The sequence below is a fragment of the Elephantulus edwardii genome, unplaced genomic scaffold, assembly GCF_000299155.1.
Source record: "Elephantulus edwardii isolate Elephantulus edwardi_28Jun2011 unplaced genomic scaffold, EleEdw1.0 scaffold00088, whole genome shotgun sequence".
NCBI classification, from domain to species: Eukaryota; Metazoa; Chordata; class Mammalia; order Macroscelidea; family Macroscelididae; genus Elephantulus; species Elephantulus edwardii.
Window position 1 is genome coordinate 11,155,183 of NW_006399838.1, and position 25,497 is coordinate 11,180,679.

The 25,497-nt window shown below is 38.6% G+C and overlaps 1 protein-coding gene across 1 annotated transcript; it reads left to right on the top strand.

Moving 5' to 3' along the window:
• Nucleotides 1-394: 394 nt before the first annotated feature.
• PDCD10 (programmed cell death 10) lies at nucleotides 395-25,497 on the top strand. The gene is made up of 7 exons (XM_006890377.1): nucleotides 395-490; nucleotides 10,433-10,486; nucleotides 13,250-13,367; nucleotides 14,645-14,771; nucleotides 20,585-20,663; nucleotides 21,012-21,094; nucleotides 25,416-25,497. The coding sequence occupies exons 1-7, from the start codon at nucleotides 395-397 to the stop codon at nucleotides 25,495-25,497; spliced, it is 639 nt and encodes a 212-aa protein (XP_006890439.1).

Here is a 25,497-nt window from a genome sequence, read left to right on the forward strand (position 1 = left end):
TGGATACATCGTTTTTCCATGATGTTTCATAAAAGATCTCTGGGACTTCCGAGTAAACGAGTTTGTGCTTTACGCACTGTTGCTTGATGAGGGATACTCACTATAAAATAGAGGTCTAGGGAGGAAAAGAGAACTTTATTGGCCAAAGTTACTTTCACAAAGAAACTATTAACCAGTCAGCTTCTCATAAGGTAAAGCCTTTAGTTTAAGGACAGTTACTGGTGTTGTTCCTACATAATATAATAAATATCTTTTCCTCCTTCTTCCCTTTCACCAGGTCAGTATATGTCCCATGCCCCATTCTTTTGTCATAAAAAAAAGGGAAGAAACACTGCAGTGAATGAAGATTCCTCTGCATTTTAGCACTTCTTTTTCTCCTGTAGTTGGCTTTTGAATGAGGATGACAATGGAAGAGATGAAGAATGAAGCTGAGACCACTTCCCTGGTTTCTATGCCTCTCTACGCAGTTATGTATCCTGTGTTTAATGAGGTGAGTGGGCAAACATGTTCTCCTAAGTTCTCTGTCGTTCCTTAGTGCCTGATTTAGTTACGCATTTGCAGATATATATAAAAATGACATTTGACTTCCATGCTCGGCACTGTGCCAGAAGTGTTCAAAGGCAGAGAGAAAAAAAACACACCCCAAGATCGGCTGTTCCCCTTCAGATGTTAAGCTGTAGGGAGAAAGGGAGGATCATTGACCCAAAACACACAAGAGCATAATGGGACCATAAACAAGTTGGAATAAGCACTAGAAAAGTAGAAAAGTGGACTAAAAGTTAAAGAAAGCAGTATATGGGCCATGTTTTAGTGGTCAAGATAAATCTTATTGTGAAGGTGAGAGGAGAGAGAAAAAGCAGTTAGACACATGAAGGTTGAGGGGTAAGTATATTTGAGGCAGCTTACTAGCCTGGTTGTTTCTGCTATAGCCTGGAAGCCTTCACCATTCCAGTACTTTATTCTGTCTTAAATAAAATACTTCAAAGTATTTAGTTTCACAGTACTTTCTCCCACATTCTTTTGCTTTAACTGCATTTGCTCTTTGTTGTATTCTTAAGCCTTGGGAACAGTAAGGAATGATAAATTCATTCTCTCTGACATGAAATCAGCAAACTTGGTTGACAGTTCTTTTGTATATTTGGAATTTTGAAACTCTATGAAATAATGTTAGATTAAATGGCTATACAAAAAAACTTAGAAAGGCTCAAAGTTTCTCTTACATTCAAAAGTATGAGCTGTGTATGAATCTTGACTTTGCTGAACAGTTATATAGGCCATGGTATTCTGGTGAAATGGACTGTGAGGATGAATACTGATGATGATGTTAGGTGCCATCGAGTCAGAACCAGCCCATGACTGACCCAGCGGGGTTTCAGAGGCTGTAAATGGCATAGGAGGATTTTGCCCATCTTTGTGTCTAACTGAAGAGCTGGTGGCCTTGAGCTGTGTGCCTTTGGGCTCTCAGTGTTCCTTTGGGCTGGTAGCAGCAGTCAAGAATTTAAAAGACTAATGTTTACCCAGAACTTGGATTTCCATTCATTCATTATTGCACATTTTTCCTCAAAATTGCAGTAAAAAAGAAAAAATAGTGAAAATTTTTTTAAAAAAGGGAACTGGGGGAAGGGAAAGGGAGGGGGTAAAAATGTGCAACAATGAATTGACTGAAAATCTCACTTTTCTGTAAAGTGTTGTTAAAATCACAAGAAAAAATAATTGAAAGGACATGTTGCATGGGGCAGATCTGTCTGGGACCTCTCCTTGGATATCAGTTTAAGGTGCGCTTGTCCTAAGCTGTGGTATTTTCATTTGCTTCATATGCCTGTGAAAATTGGACAGTGAATAAGGAAGAGGGAAGAAGAATCAATACTTTTCAGTTACAGCATTGGTGAAGAGTATTTAACATTCCTTGGATGGCCAAAAGGACAAACAAATCTGTCTGAAAAGAAATGCAACCGGGGTATTCCTATGAAACTTTTTCTCACATACTTTGGGAATATTATCCAGAGACACTCGTCCTCAGAAAAAGACATGATGGTAAGAGAAGTATAGAGCCATCCAAAGCCAGGAAGACCCTCCCTGAGAAGGACTGAAGCCGCAGCGGTGGCTTGGACATGATGAAGGTCAGGAAGATGGGACAAAACAATGCACACTTTTTGATCTGTTGTTCTTAGGGTTGTTACGCAACCTTCTTAATGTTAGCCACAGCTTGTTGTTGTCCACATGGTCAAATGCCTTTGCATAGTCAATAAAACAGGAGACTTCCTTCTGGTACTCTATCCTTTCATTCAAGATCCATCTGACATTAGCTGTGTGGATCAAAACAAATTGTGGCTTGACATTGAGAAGAATGGGAATTCCAGAACTTGATTGCACTTGTCTAAAACCTATACCTAGACCAGGAGGCTGTTTGAATAGAACCAGGGATCATGGTCTATTCAGTATTGCTTAATTCAGTGTCAAGAAAGAAATACACTGGGGCTGTATCTTTTCTCCAAAGTTTTTCAGTATACAAACGGAACAGATACTTCTTGAAGCCAGACTTTATGAAGAAGAGTGTGGCATCAGGATCGGAGAAGACTTGTCAACAACCTGCGTGATTCAGATGAGACAGTCTTGCTCGCTGAAACAGAGGACGACTTGAAATGCTTGATCAATGACCACGGACTTCAATATGGATCACAACTCTACATCAGGAAAACAAAAATTCTCACCACGGGCCAATAGATGCAGAAAAAATTATACTTGTTAATGATTTCATTTTGCTTGGATTCACCGTCGGCACTCTTGGCAACAGTGGTCAGGAAATCAAAAGACGAGATGCATTTAGAAAATCTATTGTCCAGGACACTTTACAGAGTGCTAAAGAGCACCAAAGTCAGTCTAAAGACTTAAGGTGTGCCTTAACAAAGCCATGACCTTCTCAGTTCCTTGCTGTGTATCTGAGAGCCAAACAGTGACTAAGGATGACAGAATTTGAACTGTGGTGCTGGAGAAGAGTACTGAACACATACCATTAACTCTCGAGAAAACAAGTCTCTTCTGGAGAGAGTGAAACCAGTTTGCTCCTTGGAGGCAAGGATTTGGAAACTCCATCTCATATACGTTAAGCAATTTATTAAATGTCAGGCCTTGGAAAAGGGCATTGTATTTGGAAGGATTGAAAGTCACTGTAAGAGGACTCTCGATGAGAAGGTTGACGGTGACTGTGGCATTGCAGTCAGGTGTGTCAGAAACAGTGAGATTGGCTCAGGATGGGGAAGGATTCAGAGCCATTGTTCACAGAGTTGCTATGAGTCATAGTTGACATGATGGCACATAATAGCAACCTGCATGGTTAGAGGCATAGACGTTCCTCGTGGTAAGGAGTTGGTCGGCAACCCAGGAAACACTTTGACTTCCCCAGGTGCTCTGTGGGAGAAAGATGGGCAGTTAACTCCCTCTGAAAACCCACTGGAGATTCAGCTATGAGTCGGTTCTGACTATAGTATGTAGCAACAGCATCAACAAAATAGTTCAGACATGAGGTTTCCTAGAAATCTACAAATATGGGAAATGAGAGTACAGTTTGGCTTTGTTTTTCCATGTTGTACAGATTTAACCATAAAGATGGTTATCAGAATTGATCTTACAGAAAATAGTACCTTATTAAAAATGAATTTTACTCTTTTAAATGAAGCATTTTCATTAAATCTTGTTCACTGTATTTTAAGAGCTAAAAAGCTTAAACAGTTTGAACCGATTTTTAGCCGGTAAACACATTGTCATCAAATTCATTCTGACTGATAGCAACCCTCCGTTGGGTTTCCAAGACAAAATCTTTCTCTAGCAGAGATGCTGGTGTATTTGAACCACTGGCCTTTTGGTTAGCAGGCAGACAGGTGACACCCTACACCACCACAATTCCCTTTTAACTAGTTAGTTAAAAAACTCAGCTCATTGTTGTCAAGTTGAAAGTGATTTATAGCTGAGCCTCCACAGGGTGTTCCCAGGCTGTACTGGCACAGAATGGAGCTGGCCTTTCTTCATCCCATAGAGCTGCTGGTCATTTCAGGCCCCTGGGTGAGCAGGGCAATTCCCTACATCCTGTACCATCAGGGCTCCTTTTTTTAGCTAGAAGAACACATCTTTATACTTGGGTAGATTTTAGTATAGTTACTTAAACTTATGAGGCAAAGTTACTTACGGCATTCCTTGAACTTGATAATTCTCAATTTAATGAAACTCTGCCCAGAGTGGTCTTGTTTAATCAGCTGCTGCAGAGTTCAGAGTCCTTGCAGATTGCATGCATATTAATGTTCTGTAAAATAGGTCTCCAAGTTGCAATATATTTACAGAAACCTTATTCCAGATTTTAGATCTGATTCTCATGTAATTATAATTCCTTATAGATTCATTAGATATGGAAGAAATGTACAGTTCTCCCCCCCCAAAAAAAAAACCACAACAGCCCAAAACAGCAGGGCTGCCTGTTTGCTTTTCTAAGTCTTTTAAAGAGTTACTTTAAGAAAAAAACACCATTTTTAAAGTAACATGTTATTTTATTTTGAAACAAGTGATAAATAATTTTGTAACCAGGTAGGTTTTTTTCATATTACAAAGGTTTTATATTGTTATTAACAAAAAGCGTTTCTTCTGACTCAGTAATTCTGCTTCATTCAGAACCATCTGAAGCAATTATTTTTTTGCCAACACTTGGTAGAATATACAACTGTTAATATTTCTTATTAAGTGAATTAGACCTAGAAACACCCAATTTTTCCTTCATTTAGGTTGAAAAATAATAAAGTCTACCATTGGAGCACAGTAAACCCCACAGTCCTGCCTATGAAAACTCACTGGAGGGTCAGCTGTGGGTCAGTTCCCGCTCAGCGGCACACACCACCACATAGCACTATGGCTTCGGTTATGCAGTCTTCTCTCAGTGTTTATGTGTATAAAAAGTACTTTAAAGTGCTTACACTGGTATCAAGTTCTATTTATGTGCTTGCTTCTGTTGCTACAGTGAAGTGTTGGTGGGTCAGCCTCAGAATTCTCAGGTTCTGTGTGTGTTGACCAGTGCACCTCAAATGCAATACCTCGCTCAGTGAAGTTTGTGCGTTGCTGTGTTGCCAAACAGGTTTCAGCTGTACTTGAAGACTAAAGCAAATGAGGGTGAAAGTTCTGCTGATCTGTTTCTGACAAGACAGCGAACCAGGCACCTTGTGACTCTTAACAGCAGGCTCTAGTGAAGCGCTGGTGGCCTCGCCGTGGGGCGTTGTGCTGTTCACCCAGAGCCCACACCTCTGTGCTGGTTATCGTCCATCCATCAGCTGCTCGTCCGGAGAAGGATGGACAGTCTCCTCTTAGAGCTTGGAAACCCGGGAAAGGGTTAGCCATGAGTCACTTCCAGCTCTGAGGCAGTGAGTCTGCAGGTTTTGCAGGGGTGGCCTGGGTGTTGAGTATGTGTAGCATACAACATACTGCGTTTGTGCATTTACTTTTCCTAATGAAGTACTTTGTTTTGTGTTTATTAGCTGAGACGTTTTAAGTTGTGATTCACCGGTTCGTTTTTAGGAGAAGGGTGAGACTGTCTGCCCAGATTATGATTAACACAACTCCAGAAGCCCACTGGAGGGTTGCTGTGAGTTGGAATCGATTTGATAGCAGTACGTTTTAGTTTTCAGTGCAAAAGGAAATAGGTGGCCTCTTGATACCATGAGCTTTGATCTTTTGTTTTCTCACTTGATGCATTACTGTCATTTGAATCACAGATCATGTACCTAGAGTTATTCATTTGACTTGACTCAGTTAAATTCTTTTTAAAAAATAGGATTAATATTTTGTGAAACATGAAGGAGGGTCACTATGGAGACATGCCTACTATTGTGGAAGGAAGTATATTTGTAGACAGTTCAGACTAATTAACATTATTATTTTGACCTTTACTAAATTAAAGCAAAAAAAAAAAAAAGCTAAAGCAGCTTTCAGAAGGTTTTATTCAAAACTCATTACAACTTCAAGAGCCAATGTTCTAAGTAGATTTCTTTTCCTGTGTGTCTCTGGAAACTCTATGAACTCCGATAAATGACGATAGTTATGCAAAGACTTCAGGCCTTTTGTTCCTAGGGTTCCTGTGAGCCGTGCTCAGCTCAGTGGCACTCATCAACAGCAACATTTATTAGATGTTTAGGAAACTAGCTTGATACTAGAAAGTAAGATACAGTAATGAATTTATAGTTATGGTGGGATCAGTATAATAAGTGAGTTTCCTGGGATCATTAATGTGTAACCTTTGAAAGTACTTTTATAATTAATTGAAAGTGTATAAGCTTGAAGTTGATAATAAGTCAGAAACTACCAAGTGTAAATTATAGGAGAAATTTACAAAACTGAGAAGAGGCAGACTTGTGGGTAGGAATGTGATAACTAAAGTCGATTAGTCCTGTTATCAGTTCTGGTATTTTTTAATAGCACTTTTTTTCTTCCCTTTGAAATAGATGACATGTTACATACCCTTTCCTCTTCTTCCCACCTTCCCCCCACCCCTGAAGACCTGGAAGGCCTATGTGTATGTCTGAGGCCCAAACAGTGCCTTACAAGTATCCATTAATAGAAGGTGTAATAATAAGTTCTGTCCTCTGGCCAGCCCAAAATATGGTATATGACTATAAATTGCTGCTAATAAAATTATTACCATTAGTTTTTTCACTCTTCACCTAAGACTGTTATCCCACAGGCTTATTAAAGTGCTATATGTCAGTGATAAGAAGAAAGTACAAATCCTTTCCTTTCTGACTTTGCATAAAATAACTACACTCTCACATATTACCGCCCTCTACTTTAAGTGGGAGAACTTCCACCGAAAACTGTTGTAAGAGGCCGCACAAGCCAAGGACCACTTTGGAATCTTTAAAGACTTCTTCACTGGCAGGGAGCCCATCCCAGGGCTAGCGTAGTCAGTAGAGGATTGCACGGCCAATGCAAAGGCTTCACCTCTCTTCTGGTTTGACTTTACCAGTGACTCTGAGCGAGGAAGATGGACAGTTTCCTCATCCGTAAGATTTATGACTTTGAAAACTCAGTGAAGAGTTAGCTATGAGTCTGCTCCACACGACAGCAAAGGGACAGAGTCCTAATTCTTTCAGGAGTGAATATAACCAAGCCAGTATTGCTGCTTTAAATTGAGCTGCTTGAGTTCTGGAATTCTATTCTGTTTCATCCTGTCTCTCGTACTGACTTCCTCACACATGATAGAAACTCAGGAATTTGCTGGTTCTTAAGTGCTTGACGAGATGCTAGGAGAGACCGCAGCCTGGAGCAGAGAGTCCCTGCGGCATTAGTGACCTAAACGCTAGTGTTTGAGCCTGGCAGATGTGATGTGGATTCTGATCTGCTTCATAGCTGTGTGACATTGGGGACGTGTCTTCCTCGGTGTAATGTGTGTGATTCCTTAGTCACTGATACCTTGTGATGGTGAGCAAGCCCTGTACAGTGTCTGACCCGTAATAATAGGTGCTTAGTAGGCAGTAGTTCATAATAGGATAGTATATCACACGCCGAGACATGAAAGAAAAGTACTTTTTACCATGAGACAGAAATTCACTAAAATGCTCAATAGTAGGAGTGAATTTAGGGATTTGGAAATCATTCAGATAAAAAATTTTTTTAGCACTTCTTTTTTTGTTTTAAATTAATTTTAGTGGAAGTTTACAGAGACTTAGGGTTTCCAGTCATTCATTGTTGCACTTTTCTCCCCGGTCCCCCATCCCCTATTCACTCTTCTTGAAAGAATTCAGATAAATATTGCTGAGAGAGGAAGTTGAGGTCTCAGAGACTGTCCTCTAGTCAGAACCAACTCGTCTGCCCCTGCAGTGGTTTCTGAGGTTGTCAGTCGCAGAAGTTGCCGTCTGGATCCCTGGGCGCCGGTGAGGGACTCAGACTGCCGGAGACACACACAGCCCCTGGGTCGCAGCGCTCCAGCAGAGCCCACCAGAACCGACTTACGTCACATTTCTAAAAATACGTGTTTGCGTATCTTCCTGGCATTGCTCGGAGGAGTGTTGATACCGTGATGAATTAGAAAGCCCGTTGGGTTTCTTGCAACATTTGTGGGTGTACAATGCATTATCCCACAGTGACTCCCAGAAGAAATCTACTGAGACACTTCACAACTCACAGATTTGATTTTGTGTGTTTAAGTCCTTCTTTCTACCTCTCTTTTGGGCTTTGTTTTGTTGAGTTTTTGTTTTTTAAATCTCCTAAGTTACACATAAAATTTTAACCTAGAGTTCATGAGTGGTTGGATACATGTATCAATTCTTCAGTGACTTTCTGTAGCCTTTTTCCTGCTTGTGGGTGTCTTAAGACATATATCAGGCAAGCTTGTGGAGAAAGAGTTAATAGTGCTGATACTTGACAGCACACATCTGACTCAGACCTTTGACATACAGCAAGAGGTCAGAATGTCGTGCAAACCCAAATAAGGAAATGGGTTCCTATCGGGTGGAAACACTCATCCTGTGTGTTCTGCATCTGCCTTTTCTTGCACAGTGAGAATAGAGATCAGTCCAGCGTTCTCAGAATACTGTAGTATCTACTATCATTAAATAAATTAAGTGAAGATCGAAATTGCCCTTATTTTTAGAAATACACCCACATCTTTTCATTATGCCTTAGAGAGCTCTTTGCTTTACTTGCCTACTACGTGGGCCACTTGTGCTGCACCTTCCACATTTAGATTTTATACAAAATTTGTAAAATTGCTTATAGATAATAGTTCTTTGGAGAGAAAATGTTTACCTTGGAAGATTTAATTGGGTGCCTTTGTCTTATGTTTAAGGTAAGTGTAAGAAAAGGAAGATTTCTGGTGACTCTGAATGTTTTGTTTAGAAAAGAAATGGATTTAAAGTAGTGGTGCTTCCCTAGATAAGGACGTTTTGATGCCGTTCATAAAGCAGGATGTGTGCTTGCACTGCCTCACAGATCGAAAGGAGCGTTTGTTGTTGTCCCCGTGGACCACTGAGTCAGAAGCAGCTGCAGGCTCACCCTCTGGTGCATTGTTAGGAGCAGTAAATGTCACAAGGGTAGACTGCTCATATTCCTCCCTTGAAGCACTGGTGGCTGTCAACCCTTTGCCTTTTTTTGGTTGGCAGCCTAACTCTTTGTCATTAGTCTACCACAGCTTCGTAAAGAAATAGTATATGTAAGGTTTCTGTAGAAGTAACTGCAGTGGCTTACAAGAGTCTGACTTGATGGCGATGAAAGTGACACCTGTAAACATCTCTGATGGTTACATTGTTTTCTGCTATTCATTGTAATCTCAGATGAAACAAACAAACAAAACAATAATGTGCAGCTAAATTTTACTTTTGTGTCAACAAGCCCAATCTTTAGGGACTTAAGAACATCTGAGTGTAATAAAACTTGGGGTTGTTTTAAGCCCTAGGAATTAGCACTTCTACAAAAGTGGTTATTTTTATGATACTATTGCCTTCTTAGCTCATTGGGAAAAAATATATAGTAAAGATATCTTCTCAGATTAGAAACCTTACATGTTTAATATGAAAATGAAGAGCCTTTTGTTGAATGTTTGATTCAGTATTTTAGGTAACCAATCCTTAATTGTGACACTATAGAAAATAAAGTGTTGTTTTGCTTTATACTGTTGGGTTGGGACTGACTAATAGTTGCCACTCCAGTAGCTTTTCAGTGGCAGTGAATCCTAGGAAGAGCTTCCCCATCTCTCCCATGGAACAGCTGGTAAATTTGAACCACATTCGAGTGCATTTGGTTTGGCAGTCATTTGGGTGCATTTGGGTTGGCAGCGTGACTCTTAACAGCTAAGAATAATCTCTGAAATCCACAGATAATATGCAACTTCAGGTTGAGTATTAAGCAGACATTTTACCAGAGCTATTTTGAAAATAAACTAATCTCAGTTTAATGTCTCACTGAGGAACTTAGAAGCAAATTAAAAGGAAGGTATTACATTGAAAGAATCTTTTATTTTAAAAAGGTTCATTATTGCTGCATGGACACACCCTCTTACCATGATCGTAATCAGCCCGCTTACAGCTCTGTTATAAAAAAAACCTAGTTTAACTTTGAATACTCTATATTTTCAATAATTTATGTAAATGTTTATGCTTTCTTTAGGGACTTAGGATATAGATACTTTGTGCTTATCTTAAAAACCTATTTTGAAGGTAAAGTATGCCTAATTTTTATAATTGAATAGAAAAAACAACTTATATATTAACTTTGTTTTCCATGGTCCTTCGTGAGAATTTTCAATAGCCTCTCTGCTTGAAGAATGAAAATAATTTAGGGTCATGAACAGATATTTTTGTTAATTGAAATATGTGTTTCACTGTGCTTACTACAGAATGAAATATCAGAAATTTCATTTACTTCCCAAATTGATAATACTAATGATTTTAATTTTATATTGCAGCTAGAACGAGTTAATCTGTCAGCAGCTCAGACACTGAGAGCGGCTTTCATTAAGGTGAGAAACAGTTCGTGTATGTTATTAAAGTGTATGGTATGTATAAACCAAATGCCATGTCATAATTGCAAATTTATTTTCTTCTAGTGGAAAACTTTTTGAGATACTCAGTGCTTTAGTAGGCTAGTATTTAAAGCTTAAAACACTTCCAGAAAGTGATTTTAGCTAATGCCTTCTGGAAAGTCAAGCAGTATTTTTTTAGTGGAAAATATTTCCTCTATCTGAATATCCACTCAAGAGCCAGTAGTCAGTTCTCACTGAGGGGTAAACAAAAACAATGTCGGGATGAATTAAGACTCTTTTGAGACTCTTTTAAGAGAATATATAATTAATCACTCAGCATATGTTTTTCCTTTTCTCTAGATCTGAATTGTTCAGTCATGAAACAAAGTATATACATAAAACATGATATATTTATATGGCTTTTGTATGTAAACTAATATAAAAAAATGAAAAAGGAAATAAAACCCAAATTACATATTGTCATTGAGCACTTAACATATGACTAGTTTGAATTTAGCTATGCTTCACTGAGGAAATAGAACATATCAGATACTTAGTGCTCCCCAAAAAGACAACACATATAAAATATCTCAGTCATAATTATTTTGCATTGATACAATTAAAGTGCACCTAATCCAAGCCGTGGTCTTCGCAGTTACTTGCTAGGTATCAGAAAGCTATGGATGTTGGAAGAAGAATTGATACCTTTCGGTTGTGGTGCTAGAGGAGAGTATCGAATATACCTTGGACTGCTAGGAGAACAGATTCACCTTTGAGAGGGTGAAACCAAGATGCTCCCTGGAGGCAAGGATTCTGAAGCTCCATCCAACATACTTTGAGCATGTTACAAGGAGGGACCAGTCCTTAGAAAGGGACACCGTGCATGGGAAGATGGCGGGACAACACAATTCAGGAAGGCTGTGGATGAGATAGATTGACTCAGTGGCGTTATGGGGGTGGGTGTGTCAGAGAAGATGAAATTGGCACAGGATAGAGCAGGGTTCAGAGCTGTTGTACATAGGGTCGCTATGAGTCATAAGCAACTCATTGGCACTTAACAACAATAAAACCATATTTAATGTAGATTGAAATTTTAAAATTACATCAAAAGAGGCCATGTGTTAAAAAAATTGAGGTTTTAGCTATTTAAAACCATAGATTTCTTCAAAAGTTACTTTGAAACCCTTCAAGGACCAGAAAATCTTTAATATTCGTATTTCCAGTTCATTATCCACAAAATCGATAATTTTAACCAGCCGTTGCTCTTTGTTAACTTAAATGTCCTTAGCACTAGGCTATCAGGTCTCCCTTAAGCGTATCTATGGAACCAAAAATCAAAATAGATTTAAAAAGAAGCAAAATTCAGTAATGCATACTTCATTGTTATTAATCATCTTTCAGAATTTCTCTGAATAGCAGTTGACAGCAGTTTCAGTGATCCCCAAATTGAGATAAATGTGTATATTTTCTTCTCCTCTATCATTCCACAACCTTTCAGTTTTCAAGATGTGAGATTTGATGAGAAACAAGATGTTGTAATGAAAAGAGCAATAGGAACAGAATAAAGCTGCATGTGCCGTGATAGCAGAGTGGAATTGAAGAGATACAGGTTAAGGATGCTTGACACATAGGGAAGCAAATGGATTGCCATCTGGTTAAGGTCATAAATTGTGTTTATATTTGCTGTTTAATACTAGATCAAAAGAAACGAAGTCACCAACTGAATGATTGAAATTGGCAGGTATTACAAAAGAAGCAAAACTGGTATATGACTCTAAAATTAAATGTAAAAAACAAAAATGCAACAAAATTATCAGAGCAAACAAAAATCTGGCAATTAACTTTGATAACTTGGAGTTCTTAATGCTCATTCTTGAAATGACTGGAAGGTTTTAGTGCCCGTGAAAGTGTAAGTAACATAAGGACTAATGGAAATTCATTGATGAAACAAGTGCAGTAAAGTGCAGTAAAAGGATTAATGACGCTCTAGTAAACCAGTCAAGGAAATATTCTTGCTAAGAAAAAATAAAAGCAGAAAGTCACATAGTCCGTAAGAATTGAGCTGCTAATCTATAGGTTGTGCCTCTGGCGGTTCAAATGCCCCTGCAATTCTGCAGGGGAGCAGTCTCCTCATGTGATTCACAGGCTTCAAAATCTGCTGGAGAGTCACCCAGAGTTGTTTCTGACTTAATGGCGAGGTGAGAAAGAGAACTCAACCGGGACTTTATCCAGAGGATGCTAACTCTCTGAAGAGATATTCTGGGGGTCAGTACAAATTCCCAAGTAAAGGAGTTAAGGAATTGTGTGTCTTAAGCAAATGGTTTTGTTTTTTGTTTGTCCTGGAATTCTTTTTGTTTAAATGCAAAGGATCTGTAAAATACTGTAGAGTTCAGATACTCTTTCACCCTCAAGTGTAACTCAAGAGTGAAACTTCTAAAAATGCAAGGTATATTTGAACTAAAGATGAGAGTAATTGATAGAAAGCCAAAAATACCTTTCTGTGTATGTTGCTCAACTACAAGAGACTATTATAAAGGAGTAGAAACTGTTAAGTGCTTTATACTCAGAATGAAAATGTATAGGTAGCTGCTGCACCTGCTCAAACAGCATAGAAATAACTGGCACCATGAGAATGTGGTTTACAAAGATTTCTAGCTTTATTTTTGTCGGTGTAAGAAATTCAGAACAGATTCTAATACAACTAAGATTTCTCTTTTAAATGTTTGTTTACACATTTCAAAGCTAGCTTTCTCCTTACAGGCTGAAAAAGAAAATCCAGGTCTCACACAAGACATCATTATGAAAATTTTAGAGAAAAAAAGTGTAGAAGTTAACTTCACAGAGTACCTTCTCCGTATGGCAGCTGATGACGTAGAAGGTATTAGATGTCTTCAAACTGTTGGAAAGCACTTTCCTCTGAATCATTATTTGGCAGAATAGTTTTCTTTCTTTCTCTCCCCTTCTCCCTTTCCTCCCTTCTTCCTGCTCTTTCTCCTTTGTTACTTTGTGTATGTGTGAGGGGGTTGGTTGGGAAAAATATCTATATAAAGTAGAAAAGTATTATCTTCTGTTTATGAAGTCGTTATTTGAGTTGCTTATTCGTGATTCTCCCCATCCCTCTCTCCCACTGATAGGATGTTTGAACAGTGGTAGTTTAACTAAATGACAAGCTCTTTGAAATAGTGGGATTTATTTTGTATCACTGCTAAACAAACCTTTGTTAGAAAGACTGCAGGTTTTGCTTTTTTTTTCTTTAGCGTAACATAATACTGTTTTATGTTTTTCTTTTTCAAGTACCAGTTTTGGGGAGCAATGTAATAGCTAACCTCCACTCCCCTCCCCCCAAATTTTCTAATGATTAGGAATGCATTTCATTTATGTTCATTAGCTAGTCTAATTTAGGGCATTACAGCAGTATAATTTCCATTCTTTTTACTAAGAGAGAGGGAGATGAAAAAAGTAGGTATTTTTAACTAATTCTGTGGTTGTAATAAAGTAGAATTTTCATTGACTTTACAATAAAAAAGTATAGTCATTTTTCTAAAATTGAATGTTTCCAGCCTGTTAGATAAGAGTATATTGGTGAATTGATGAGCTATAGTGCTTACAGCTCTACTGTGACTCTGATGGTGAATTTACTTGGCCGACTCCAGTTCTCAAATGAGACTTCTTCCCAGGATTGATCTGTGATTCCTGCCCCAAAATGTATTCAAGATTGCTGTTAGTCCATCCTCATGGTTTGGATCAATAATGAGCCATTGGCTGTTGACTCTAGGGGTTTGAGAATATTAAATTCATCTTTCTCTCTAGTAGATGCTGCCTTTGTTTTCATTATGAATAATGCCACTTCTTTTAAGGGTGCCTTGTAAAATTTTACAGAGGCTTCGTGAATTTGGTTAAGCCTCCTATTTTCTAAAATTAGACTTGAATTTACAGAATTGAAAATGTGTAGTGTCCCCCCCACCCCATTCGATTTGTTGGATCCCTGCACTGTCACCAAACTGGATTGACTTTCACTTACTTATGCTTGAAACACTGTCTTTCCTATTTTCTGGCCTTTCTTTTTCTTCTTCCTCATTTTACAACTAACACTAAGCATTCTTAGACTTGACTTTGGGAGTTGCATGGCTTTTGATTGTGTATTTACTTTATCAGAGTATATGATTGAACGACCAGAACCCGAATTCCAGGACCTAAATGAAAAGGCGCGGGCACTTAAACAAATTCTCAGTAAGATCCCAGATGAGATCAATGACCGAGTGCGGTTTTTGCAGACAATCAAGTAAGATATTTTATCTTTTCTCAACAGTGTTTCAAAGGAACCTCTCTTTCTAGATTATTCTGTTTAGCTATATCATTAATGTTAATTAGAAAAATTTAAACAGTTCCTTTTTACTATTAACTTCTAATTGACTTTTGGCTTCCAAATACAAGAGCTTCAACAATAGATAAAGTGTGCAGAAATGCTATGATTATTTGTTATAAAGAATCAGAGCGGTAATTGTTAGATTAAAAAAAATCATTTGCAAATTAGATAAATCATAGTTATAAGATGAGAAACCAACAATTGTTTTTATTTTGGAATGTCAAAAGTGACTTGGCTATCTTAAGATCCTCGTAAGGCATGAGTAGGATTTTCTAACGTTGGCCTCATCAGGAACCTCCTCGTGCCGGCCTTTGGGATGCCCTTGGGTTAGAGTGAGACTATGCGTGATGTCTGGATGGCTGGCCGCTGGGGAACAGGTGGAAGGAGCAGAGGGCACTGGTTCTTAAACCGGCCTCACTGTCTTCTGGGGTGCAGCCTCGTGTGAGATAATAGATGAACCCAGGGAAGATGTCAGACGTGATTTCTGTGTGAGGGTTCTTAAACGAGGGAATCTTAACAAGTTTTCTCCAGTACCAAGGAGTAGAAACCAGTACTGAAAATCGTGGCAGGAAGAGTACAGTCTTGAGACACAACCGTAGTAGAAATGGCCAAGAAGGAAAATACTAGCTTAGGCCTTATTCACATCTCTTTGAAGTAGTAGTCTTTGTAATTCATCGTCAGAAGTGCTCTCTTAACCAGTTTGTAAGTGGACTGTAGACAGAAGTAGGTCCTGTTGTAGAAAGTAGTGTTGATTGTACTTAACCCAGTGACCAGGATGGAAGAAGATCGCTTTAAATAGCCAAAATATCTCATAGTAGTTTATATTTCACCTTTATAAGCAGGCTTTAACTTCTTTTAGTTCTTTTTAATGTGTGAGAGGAGGAAAACAGACAATTATTTATGCACTGTTATTTTTAGTCTGATGTAGTCAAAGTAAACATGGTTGACTCATAAAATAATTATTAGTGATCTCAAACTCAGCTATTTGAATAACTTCTAGAGTTTTAAAACAATTTATTTAAATTTTCATTTACTTTGATAGTCACATATTTGATGAGTCATATTACATTCATAAGAAGCTTTAACACTTAAAAGAATATTTTTAGCAAGCTTTGCTTTAGAACACTGAAGTAGAGATTAATCAAATTGGCATCATCTTAATAACAACAGTCATTTATGTAGAATTTAATAACTTAGTGGTAAGAGGTGGTGCCAGGAACCCAGAGGTTTGAATCCCCCAGTTGCTTCATGGGAGGAAGATGTGCAGTCTCCTCCCGTGCACTTAACTGCCTCTGAAACCCCCTGGAGGGTCCGCTGTGACACCCGCCCCCCACACACGTAATAACAAGCAGCACTCGTCTAAGTACTGTCTGTGTGTTAGCTTACTTCATCCTCACAGCATCCCAAAGCAGACGAGGACACTGAAGCCCACACAGAGCCAGTACGTGGTGCAGTGAGACTCGAATCCAAGCCGTCTGGATCCAGAGACCTCTCTGTTGCTTCCCAGACATAGTGATTTAATCTGATGATGGGGAATCTTTTTTGCTATTTGAAAGAAGTGGGATCTGTGTTGTGATTGAAGTTGAGGTAGAATTGGCAGGCCCACAACCTTCCTCCTGCTGCATGCTTTGAAAGTTCCTTAAGTTCCCTGCTAGACGTTCTGTGACTTGAAGGAGATTGGATTTAGAGCTATTTTATGTAACTGTATTTCAGTCAGGAGGAGAACATTGAGAAGAGCCTGAGTCTCGTGCAGAGTCATTGAAAGAAGCTAAACCAGGCTTCCTCATTTATAAGAGCTCTGGTAGTGTACTAAATGGTAAGGTACTACCAGCCCAAAGGCATGTGGTTCGAATTCTTCAACTGCTCCGTGGCATAAGATAGACTTTCTTCTCCTGAACCATTACTGCCTCTGAAAACCCACTGCTGGGTCGGCTGTGGGTTGGTTCTGACTCAGGTACACAACAACAGCATTTATATGGGAATAATAACATTTCAAAATGGAGCTCTGGTGTCTGACTCTGGTGTCTGACCGGTAAGGAGTTGCACTGCCAACACAAAGGCTGCCTGCTCTGTGGAAGAAAGATAGGCAGTCTCTCCTGTGCCTTTCACAGCCTCTGAAAACCACTTGGAGGGTTGACTCTGAGTTGGTTCCAACAGTACATGACAACAGTGATATTTTAATTGTTTTATGAGGTGTATTATTTTTCATCACTTAGTTAGTGACAATGGCAATGAGACTTTGTATTGTAACTATTTTCAGAGGATAATGTGCCATGAGAAAAAAAATGCAGTGATTATTTATTACTTTTGAAAATTTAGCCTTGTATAAGGAAGCTGGCCTACACATGATGTACTTCTATTCCTGTGATACTAAATTAATAAAGGTTAACTCTTGTTGCCATTAATTATTGTTTGATAAATTATGAATGCCACTTTAGATTGTGTTAAAAATGGAAAAATATTTTTGCCTTTAGACACAATGTATTGTATGGTTACAGTTAAAACATTTTACTTCCTTACATTTAAGGTAGTTATATTTTTTTAGCCATATTTTTTAGTAGACCTTTACCTACTACATCAAGTGCTATTTTATATTATATTAAAATAGAAAAAAGATCCCTGACATGTAGCAAATATTTTAAAAAAATATATCAGCAGACCTAAGTTGTAATCTCCAATTAATGAATACTTCTTCACTGAGTTTGTACAAATATTTTATAAACCTAATTAATCTTTTTTGAAATCTACTTTATTCCAATTACTATAGAGTTAAGATTTATTGGACCACAAAGTTACGCATTTGTCCGTTTCCTTTTTATAACCTAATTTGTGTATTCTTAGACTAAAATTCACTGGCGTTTTTTCTGTCTCAAGTCAGGAATATTCATAATGGCTACAGAATATCTTTTCAAGAGGTGTCTGGCCAACACCAAAGGAAACATTCAAGTTAAGAATTTTCTTCCTGTAGAGTATTTGCATAGTCATTTTGTCAAATTAGGGTGGCCTGATTAGAAGCTTTATTTGGGCGGGGAGTTTGTAATATAAATGTTTGCATTTTATCTACTGCCTGGAGTGTGGCTTTTTTTTTTACTTCAGTGTATTGGTTTCCCGGAAGTTGTCCCACGAGAACAGCAGCAGAGTGTTCCATTCTCACTCCCCCCGCTCTGTTTGTCCCTTATCATTGAACCCAGAAACTGTGCTTGCATAGTTTCACGGGATGTATTCTACCACATTTGCTGTACTTGTTGGCCTGTTTAACTGATGTTTGGTTTGGGCTTTTTTAATGCTGATATTATCTCATAGAGACCGAAAAGGCCATTTAGGTAGCTGCTAATATAATTTCCCTTTTCTACTGTAAACCTCGCTGTTGTAAATACAAATGCTGTTCTGTCTATGTCTGTGTTTAGACATACTCGTTAACATAAAATTGCTATCGATGGCTTTTCATACTTTAAGAAGTAATGAAAAGTACTTTGTCTTGTATCAGGCAGGAGACGAGGTGTAGGGGTGAAGTGCCTTCATGGACAGAATGCTTTCTCAGGCTCTGACCAGTAACAGATCTGGTAACATTACTGCTTTGCCCCGTGTACCTAAGGTGCTGAGCAACTTTTGCTGATTGGCTGCAGAGCCTCCTGGGGAAGCCGCCTTCTGGCAGGTGTAGCCAGGTCGCCATGGTCCTTTAATAAATCGGGGGTAGAGTTCAGCAAGATCTCCCTTCTTTTTTTCTTAACTCCTGCACTGAGTGATCAGGAAACCACTTTGAGAATGGCTTTTTTTGACCGATGAAGTGCTGCTGCTTTTAATACTGTATTTGGACCATGTGTTCATCTTATTGCCCAGCCTTGAAATCACATTTTTATCATCATTTTCTTAACATAGTATTTGGAAGAGAGACTTAATTGGCTGAAAAATTATAATTTAGTGTGTTACCTTGCATTTTAAATAGCCCTCATTGTAGGCTTAGAACGTTGAGTATTCAGAGATTTGACGTTTTCTGTTCTTGAAATTGCAGGGGTTTTTTTTTTAGCTAATAGAATATTCATAGGGTATTTTTTCACCAGTAGCGGATGTATGCACAGCAGTACAGGATTCAGCTTCGCTTGAAAGCATGAAAGGAACAGTTCTGTAACTTACATCTTCTGTTAGAAATTGTGTTTTGTTGTTGTTAATTGAAAATATACACAGTAATTCAACTCAGTTCTTCTCAAGTCGCAACCAAGTCAAAGCTCCAGCGTGCTTCTTGGGATGGAAGTAGCAGGAGAGGAGACTGCCCATCGTTGTCCTGTGGACTGGCTGCCTTTGGGTTAGCAGCGCTCCTTCCTGCGAACTAGGCCGTCAGAGCCCACACGCAGCGTAATGTATCCCAGCTCAGCAGTTTCTGCATGTGCAAGTCAGTGATCTTCATTGCATTCAAGTTACACAGTCTCATCCTCCTCATTGGAGCGATTCCTCCTCCCAGGGACATAAACTCACTGTCCTCTACGGTTTCTATGTAATCTTTCCATTGGCTCTTAACAACTTTGAACTCAAGTTGAGAGATCAACAAGTGGATAATATTTTTTTACTAGTTGAAGGCTGATGTTTGACTGCAAACAGTAAATTACTGTTTTCATAATAGGAAAGATTATTTTTAATTTTACCGAAACACTTCTATCCATAATTCTTAAAAAGTTTCCATGGGACAACTAGGCTGTAAAACAAACACACCTCTGGAAACTGAGCTTTTTCCTCGTGCTACCATCTCCTTCCGCCATACTAAAGCTAAAAGGAGGATTTGGAATTTTATGTTTCATTGTAATTTCACGGCCAGGAGAATAGATGTGGAAAAGAGGAGACTTGCCTGAGAAAATATGAGGCTGTTTGAGAATGCAGAATTTCATAAAGTTAAATATGACAGGAAAGGAAAAGTTGCTATGCAGTTAGGATATAGAATTTGAAAAGGACATAGATTAAAAAAAATACCAAACAGAAAAACCCCTCTTGGATAGGAAGAAGAGTTGACTCAAATAAGAATTTCTCTCTTTAGAAAGGAGAGGAGGTGTTGATACTGATATAGTCAAAGGGTGATTGCTTAAAAGGTTAAAGCAGAAGAATATTCTGGCATTGTCTCTTCTAGCAATTTGAATATATTTTTCAAAGGAAATAGTGACAGCAAAGATTTGGATTAGGATAGTAGTCACTGTTGAGATGAAAGAGAAATAGTTCTAAGAGAAGAGAGGGACTTCTTCAGAGGAAATCCTTTATTTAAACATCCCAGCTGTTAGTGATGTACTGGTTCTAACTAAAATGAGCTCCATGTAATAACAAAACTTGTACTGTTAGTAAATAAAATGAGTTATGTGTAATGGCAAAAATTCATGAACTGTGAAGTGAAGAAAATAGAGCAACTTGAGTTCACCATTTGCCAAAGAAAGGGAAAATCAGAACTAGAAAGGCAAACAGACGTATGCTTACTTTGTTGTATAGATTTACATAAATAGTAGGGGATAAAAGGCTACTGATTTGGGAAAATGGGTGTTAGTTGGCAGTGTTTGGTGAGCAGTGCAGGGGAAGTCAGGATCCACAAAGGGTACGGACAGAAACCTTCATCGCGAACACCAGGCTGAATGTTTGCCCTTAGCACAGTGTGTGGTAATTAAGAATGTAATATTGCCAGTTATTTACGTACACACAGATACAACTGATTTTTTTAAAAAAATGCTTTTGTTCCCTCCTCCGTTTCCTAACAGGGATATAGCTAGTGCAATAAAAGAACTGCTTGATACAGTGAATAATGTCTTCAAGAAATACCAATACCAGAATCGCAGGGTAAGTCTTTACAGAGGATTTGCTGCTTGCCTAGGAACCTAGGTATTGATTTGCACCCTGTCATTTTATTGAATTAAATACCTTGAGAGTTTGGCAGTCGGCTGTATAGTTTTGTACCATTAATTGTTGGGTTTGTCTTTAATTAAATGTGCTATTTACTTATTCAAATTAAATTGTTAAATGTGCTATTTAGTATTATTATTATTAGTTTATTATTATATTTATTTAAGTAAATAATCCCAGAATGATAATTTATAATATAAACTTCATCCCATTTTTCTGGGTAACTCCCAGTGTTTGACTTATTTGATTTCATAATGTTTTATTGCTATTGTCTGTTTTATGTAGGCACTTGAACATCAAAAGAAAGAGTTTGTAAAGTACTCCAAAAGCTTCAGTGATACTCTGAAAACCTATTTTAAAGATGGCAAGTAAGTACCATCATTATTACCGTGCTTTTTCAAAACCTGAAATAAGGGGTTTATATTACATTAAAATGATACTTTGTTTGAGTCACTGTTAATAGGAAGTTTGCCTGCATGAGTCTACTCTGCGCCTCCTAAGACAGATCTGATGTCTACTCAGAATGTCAGCCGTAGACAACCAGATAGGTAATTAGGGCTACAGTAGATGAGTCCTAATAAAATGAGGGGGGAAACGGACAACAGAAATTCAGATTCTTCAAGAGATAAAATCTATTGGACCAGTTCAGACTGGAGGATTTCTGGAGGTTATTGCCTTGAGATATTTCTTAAACCTTGAAACAAAAGTAGTTAAGGCCATTTTTTTACTAAATAGCAAATTGGCTCACAAAGAGTGCTGTGATCCTTTTAAAAATCATCCATTTGAAGGGAGCTCTGGTGGCCTAGTGGCAAGAAGGTGCACTGCAATCCCAGAGGCACACGGTTCAAATCCACCAGATGCTCTGCTGGAGAAGGAGGTGCAATCTCCTTCCTGTACCAGTCAGATCTGATTTGACGGTACATGTAAAAATAATACAATAAAATTAATAAATAAAAAAAATAATCCATATGCGCACAGCTCATCAGCAAGTATGTTAAATAAAGAGGAAATGGTAAAGGAGGGGGATGGAAAACCAAATGAATGGAATTAGAGCAACCAGAATGAAAATGTGAGAATGTCCATGCATTGTGAATAATGGAACCAGGAAACCTGAATTAAGTATGTAAAAATTACTGCCTGGACTCTGAACTACTGGCCTGCTTTACTGACTACCAACCCCCAAAACATAAACAGATAACCACTAATAAGAGAAGACAGACAGGCGTGGTCAACTCTGACATGTCCTGGGGTTCCTGTGGGGAGGAGTTGACTCCTTGACAGTTGGTCAGTTGTAATGATGTGCATAGTTTTCAGAGGCCTGCTGTTTAAAAAGGGGGTGACCATCCCTGCCTTCCAGTCTGTCTGAATCTGGGAGATCTTCTGACACCTCTCTAGCATGAGTGACCCTCGTTTGACACAAGGCATAGCTTTTAGCAGTGCCCTAACCCACAAGTCCCTCTGTACAGCAGCACCAACCAAGGGCTCTCACTGTTCGGTTACTGGATGTGAAGCCATTGCATTGGCACCAGACATCTCGCGTAACTGTACTTCCTATGAAGAAGTTTATTAAGGAAGCTAATGGGTTGCCATTCGGGCAAGAGGATACAATTCCCCAGTCAAAGGCAGCTAATCAAGCTTGACAGCCCTGTGACCGTCAGCCTCACGGCCTAGATAGTGGTCTAAAGCTCTTACTGCTGCTACTTATGGCAGCTCCTCTCATGTCCTCCAGGAGCTTGAGCGAAGGTCCCTGGCTCTGACTCCACAGGAGACTAGTCCCACATCAGCTCTGTCTCTTGTTGGCCCCCTCTTCTCCATTGTGCCTGTTATGCTCAGTCTAACTGGTGCAGGAGTCTCTGGCCTTGAAAGTTATGTACTGCATTTTCTACTTCTCCTTTCATGCTGATAGTGAAATTCCTAGCTTCTGATGGGGAGGTTAACCATCCCATCACAAATTTATACACGCTTATTTCATGGTTCCATGCAGCCTTGTGGCAAAAGTCAAAGCCAGTGGACTGGGAAGCAGTTTTGAACAGTAAACCCACTATATAAGATAGCCCTTCATGAGGATTCTGATGCTGTATGTTTTAATTATAGCAGAATGCCACCGCTTTCTCACCTCAGTAGCTGGCTGGAGATTTGAACTGCCAGCCTTGCGGTTAGCAGCCTAGCATTTAACCTCACCCTCTTCTGCCACCAGAGCTCCTTGAATCACCTAGAAGTCTTATTAACAAAAGATGTTCTGGTCTCAACTTTAGGTCTATATATTTCAAGTTGTTCAGTAGGTCAACAGAGGGACTGAAGAGTTAGTTTCTGGGTGCTGCTGGTCCTCAAAAGACAGCAGAAGTGTTAGCAGCGCTTTTGGACCCTGGCTGCACAGTAGAATCCCTTGAGAGCAGTTTGGGGAAAACCTCAGTGTGTGATGTGAAGTGTGATTGTAAATGCCGTAAGGATTGTGTTCTATTCTGTAAGGAGAGGAGGTGATCTGCTTTTGCATTGTCGTTCTATAAGAGAAGCGGTATGTTTAGAATGTGTATTGGCCATTATTTTACACCCTGTTGGTTCTAAGATATAATAGATATCTAAGTTTTTTTTAAAGTATGTGTTAGTGTTAAAATGAGTAGGAGGAACCCAGAAGTTCTTGTTACCTTCAGATCCCATCCTGACTCATGACCCTACGGTAGGTCATAGTGGACCATAAGCTTCTAGGGCTGTAAGTTGCTGTGGGAGTTGTGTACCAGTGAGTCGGAATTACACAGGAGAGACTGCCCATCTCTCTGTCACGGAGCTGCTGGCGGATTTGAACTGTGTGTCTTTGGTTTGGCAGCACAATACCACCCAGCCACAGCTCCCTGGACCACCATGGTCCCTTGAAGGCAGGCAGACAGCAGGGTACAGATATGTCTATTTTTATTTTCCTTTTTTTGTGTCAAATTTTCTATAATGGCCATAGATAACTTTTATAATTAGAAATACACTTTTAATGTGTGTTTGTACTCGTTATGTACAATCTGGTAAGCAAACTTGGATTCCGTAGCATCATATTTAGGAAAGACTATTTTCTCATAGTTCTTGAAGTCAGGAAAATAATCTAGATAATGATTATTTCAATCATAGTAGGGCAGGACCTCAAATATTTTGAAATTTTTAACACCCCTGTATGCCTGTCTCACCATTACATTTTTATTGTAATAAGACTTTAGTAATAAGTAGTAAAATAATAGTATGATTTTCTCCTAGTTTTTGTTAAACAGTGCAAATTAAAATATTTTTATTTTTAATTAAAAGTACTAAGCTGCATTTTGTTAATGGTTTTGTATTACTTCATACTAGTGCTCAGGTTGGTGAGGGGAAATGCTCCTTGGAGACTTGCTTTTAATAAGCAGGTGTGTTCTGAAAATAAGCGTACATCTGTTTTTTCTGTGTCTCCTATCTTACGTCCAACAATAAAAGGATAATTTACATAATAGAAAAATCATTATTCCTGATTCTAATTAATTATGACTATAATAGAATTAACATAGTGGAAAGTAGAAATCCATTCAGAGCCTCCTTCATTCATCTCAAGTGTTCGCCCTGCATGTGTGGTATTCTTCAGGCCCCTCCCTTGCGTCTTCATTCAGCAGCTGCAGCTTTCAGTTACTCGTCTTTGTGAATAATGTTCTTCCACTTTTAGACCTGCTCGTTCCTAAAAACGAAAAAAATTTTTGATGGAATCTGACCTATAAGTCATCTTTCTAATTTTTTTTAAAAATATTATGAGTCACATGAAAGCTCACAAAACAAATTAGTTTCCCACTTAACAGTTTCTAAAGGACATTGATAAGGGCACTCAATGGGACTCGTGGTCACTTTGTGTTCCCATCCCATACATAGATAAGATAGATCCATAGGAAAATACGGCGGAGCACAAAACCTTCTTATAAAATGAACTTTTATGTGTTGTTAGCCCCCAAGTATTAAAAACTTCATGGTTTTCATATTTTATAATTTTTAAATGAATTTTAGAAGTAGTTTAGAATCCTCTTTTTTTAAAAAAAAAAAATAATGAACTTTGGTATGAATCAGATTAGAAGGAACGAACTTTTCCCTTGTTTCTTCATCGTGTCTTCTAACTTACAGATTGTGAGACTGGAAGTAGTACAGGTTTTATTTTGGTAACTTTAATTAAACCACAGTTGGAGACCACAACTGCATTTGTTCTATCTACATTATGAGTTCTTAGCTGTCTGACACCCTCACGTGTGGGTGGAAAGATGCGTTGCCAGTTCAAGGATGGCATCTCTGGTGGTTTGAATCCACCCGTCTCTCTGAGGGAGAAAGATGAGGAGTCTCCTCCTGTGTAATTTACAGCCTCCAAAAACCCACTGGAGGGTCAGCTATGAATCTGGTCCATCTCAGAGGTGGTGAGTGGCCACCTATTGCCAGCCAGAACCACCAGGGGGCAGTAATTCCTAGGTAGTCTTAAATGATGCTGGCCCATTAAGCTTCAAGGTAGATGAAAAGTGATGAAACTGGATGCCACTTTCTTTTTGTTTTTCTTTTTAAAAGGTACCATAATATATTACTTACTTTAAGTCTTACTATTAATAGATGACATTTATTAATTCTTTTTAAAGGATGACTTGGTTTTTAGTGTTTTGTTTGTTTGTTTACTTCTTTGACGTTAACATTTGCTTTTGTTTTTAACAGGGCAATAAATGTGTTTATAAGTGCCAACCGACTAATTCATCAAACCAACTTGATACTTCAGACCTTCAAAACTGTGGCCTGA

Coding starts and splice junctions, on each gene's coding strand:
- PDCD10 (XM_006890377.1), top strand. CDS start 395: ATGAGGATGACAATGGAAGAGATGAAGAATGAAGCTGAGACCACTTCC. Junction 10,487..13,249: donor TGAGAGCGGCTTTCATTAAG/GTGAGAAACAGT, acceptor TTCTCCTTACAG/GCTGAAAAAGAAAATCCAGG. Junction 21,095..25,415: donor ACCTATTTTAAAGATGGCAA/GTAAGTACCATC, acceptor TGTTTTTAACAG/GGCAATAAATGTGTTTATAA.